The 2,500-nt window shown below is 33.1% G+C and overlaps 1 protein-coding gene across 4 annotated transcripts in view; it reads right to left on the reverse strand.

Annotated features, from left to right (window-relative positions):
- Nucleotides 1-2,500, reverse strand: part of dipk1c (divergent protein kinase domain 1C) — a 29,883-nt gene that overhangs the window by 2,145 nt on the left and 25,238 nt on the right. For all 4 annotated transcript variants that reach the window (XM_023404611.2, XM_087173542.1, XM_087173543.1 and 1 more), the window contains one exon: nucleotides 2,237-2,401. In XM_023404611.2, coding sequence (XP_023260379.1) covers nucleotides 2,237-2,401 — 165 coding nt within the window. The remainder of the gene's footprint in view (nucleotides 1-2,236; nucleotides 2,402-2,500) is intronic.

Consider the following 2,500-nt stretch of genomic DNA (forward strand, 5'->3'; position numbering starts at 1 on the left):
TCGTTACAAACAGGTGAGATCACGGGTCACTTTTAGCTTCTCCTTGTTTTACGGTCTGTATCTTCTCCGTGTTTGTGCATCACATCCAGTCATCACCCGCTGAAAACTATTTTCCCTCCGTCTCATATTCACACATCCTCCTCTGGTGAATGCAGGTATCTCGTATCATATGACATGTGATACAGGAGGCGGCAGGGTGCTGAGAGTCTGTCCGGGCGTTGTCATGGCGATGATGGTGATGTCCGCCTCAGCTTTTGTGTCCCAGACATTTCCTTCGCGTCTGACGGGCCGGCGTATTAAGATAATAATAATAATAATAATAAAATGAATAATATAATTATAATATAATTAGGCATTATATACATTATATTAAATATTAAATATATTTTTAAAAATTACATTTTAAACGTATTTGATCATTAACATAATTTAAAAAACTCATTTTAGCTCTAAAAACCTGTGATGTGATGTCACTGAAGCTACTTTATAATTAAACTTTAATAATAATAATAATTACATAATAATAATTATGTTATTGGTAAACTCTGAAGCACAATAATAGAAACATTTTCTGAATCTAATTTGAAACAGATTTCACTGTTTTGCATCAAAGAATTGATTTTTGTGTTTAAACAATATTTACATTTATAATAGAGAATATTCATGTTCTATTTAAAGAATTAAACTATTGTCCTGTAGAGATGAGAGGAAAAATAAAATCAGACGAAAGAAAAATTAAATTTACTGCACAGTGTCTGACCGGACTGAACTGTTACTAATAAACCGACACTGAAGAAATTCAATTTTTTATTTTTTATTAAAGAATTAAAATGAGAAGCTAACAATTAATTAATTTGAATTATAAATAATAAATAAAAGAAGGATTTGAATAATTTGTCTTTTTGCTGTGGAACGTGTTAAATGAGCCTGGATTAATAAAAGATATTCACATTTATTTATGGATCCAGAATTTTAAATGGGGATTTTATACTTTAAAGAAATTAACTGGCTTTTAAATTATTATTCCCACAGTGTTTCATTGATCAATTATTGGTGAAATGTACTGAAGACAAAAATCATAAGATGAATTTGTTCTTTTACTTTATAAATATAAATGATTGTCCTGTTTCACAGCTTTCTATTTATTTACATTTTCTCTTTCCTCTGGAGGTTAAACCTGCAGAAAAACACATTTACAGATTGATAAAAACAAAATATATTAATATAAAACTTTAAACATGTCTGAAATAATTAAATGCATCAGAAGCTTCTCCAGGTTTCTAATAAAAACAGATTTAAAGACACAACATGTCAGCAGGTTCAGCCCTCGTCTCCTCCCGTCAGTAATTATCATTCCACTCGTGTCTTTACGGCGCAGGTATAATTAAATGTTGTGAAAGATGGATCACTGAGTCTGGGAGAAACGGACAAGCCTGTAATTTATCAACCGCCTTATTAGGAGCGAGGCGGACGGACGGCGGCGCGAATGTGTCGAGGCCTCGTTTTCTGTCTGAGCCGGAGACAGAAGAGCGGACACAGAAAACATTACATATGTCACAGAGTAAATATGCAGTGAAGGGTTTGGACACGTGGAGAGGAATATAAAGATGATCTTCTGTTTTCACCTCAACATTTGTTTTTCAGTCTGAAAGACTGATGGATCATCACCTTCTAATTGAATCAAATTCCCTTGTCTGAATTATTATTATATATATATATAATGTATATTATTATATATATATATATATATATAATTACCAGATCTGATATTCTCCTAAAGCCCAAAACTTTCCATAGTTTCCATAGTAAATAAGAAAATGCTTTGAAATTAAATTATATTTCACAACACAAAGTAAAACAAAGTCAATTCAAGACTAAACATTTCTGGGTTGTGTAATTTACTCAATGTAATTTGTATAATTGAATGAATGTAAAAAATATACACATATATATAAACAGGGACAGGATCAAATGTCAGACAGGAAAATCTTAATTTATTCTTTGTCTAAACAAATATGTAATAAATAATAAATAACCACAGAAAACACAGAAAAGCAAAATAAGAGTAAAAAATAAATAAAATTTAGTTTGTGAGCATCATTTTAAATGTTGTTTAGTCCAACCTGTAACGGTTTGGATGTAAATCTGTACAGGTGCTGTACAGTACAGGTGTAAAGCAATATTTACAATGGATGGACTCAGGTGAAGGATAAACACCTGAGAGTGAAAGTCTCACCTGCAGGTTGCTGTTCCTGCGGCGGGGGCTGCACCTGCGTCTGTTCAGGTTACACCTGGACGAACAGTCGAAGAAGTTACAGTCGTCATCGCTGCTGCAGTTCTGGTCCAGGATGTCCCTCATCTTCGGCTCGAAGAACGCCATGTCCACGTCGATGGCCACCACCTGCAGGCGACGCCACGGAGACTCAGAGGTCATTAAATATTCTGTAGATTTATGATTTAAAATATTATCGTGCACCTATAATTAATCATTTTAATTACT

Source organism: Seriola lalandi, unplaced genomic scaffold (assembly GCF_002814215.2).
Source record: "Seriola lalandi dorsalis isolate HSWRI2012SDOR001 ecotype SW California unplaced genomic scaffold, Sedor1 jcf7180002054252, whole genome shotgun sequence".
Classification (NCBI taxonomy): Eukaryota; Metazoa; Chordata; class Actinopteri; order Carangiformes; family Carangidae; genus Seriola; species Seriola lalandi.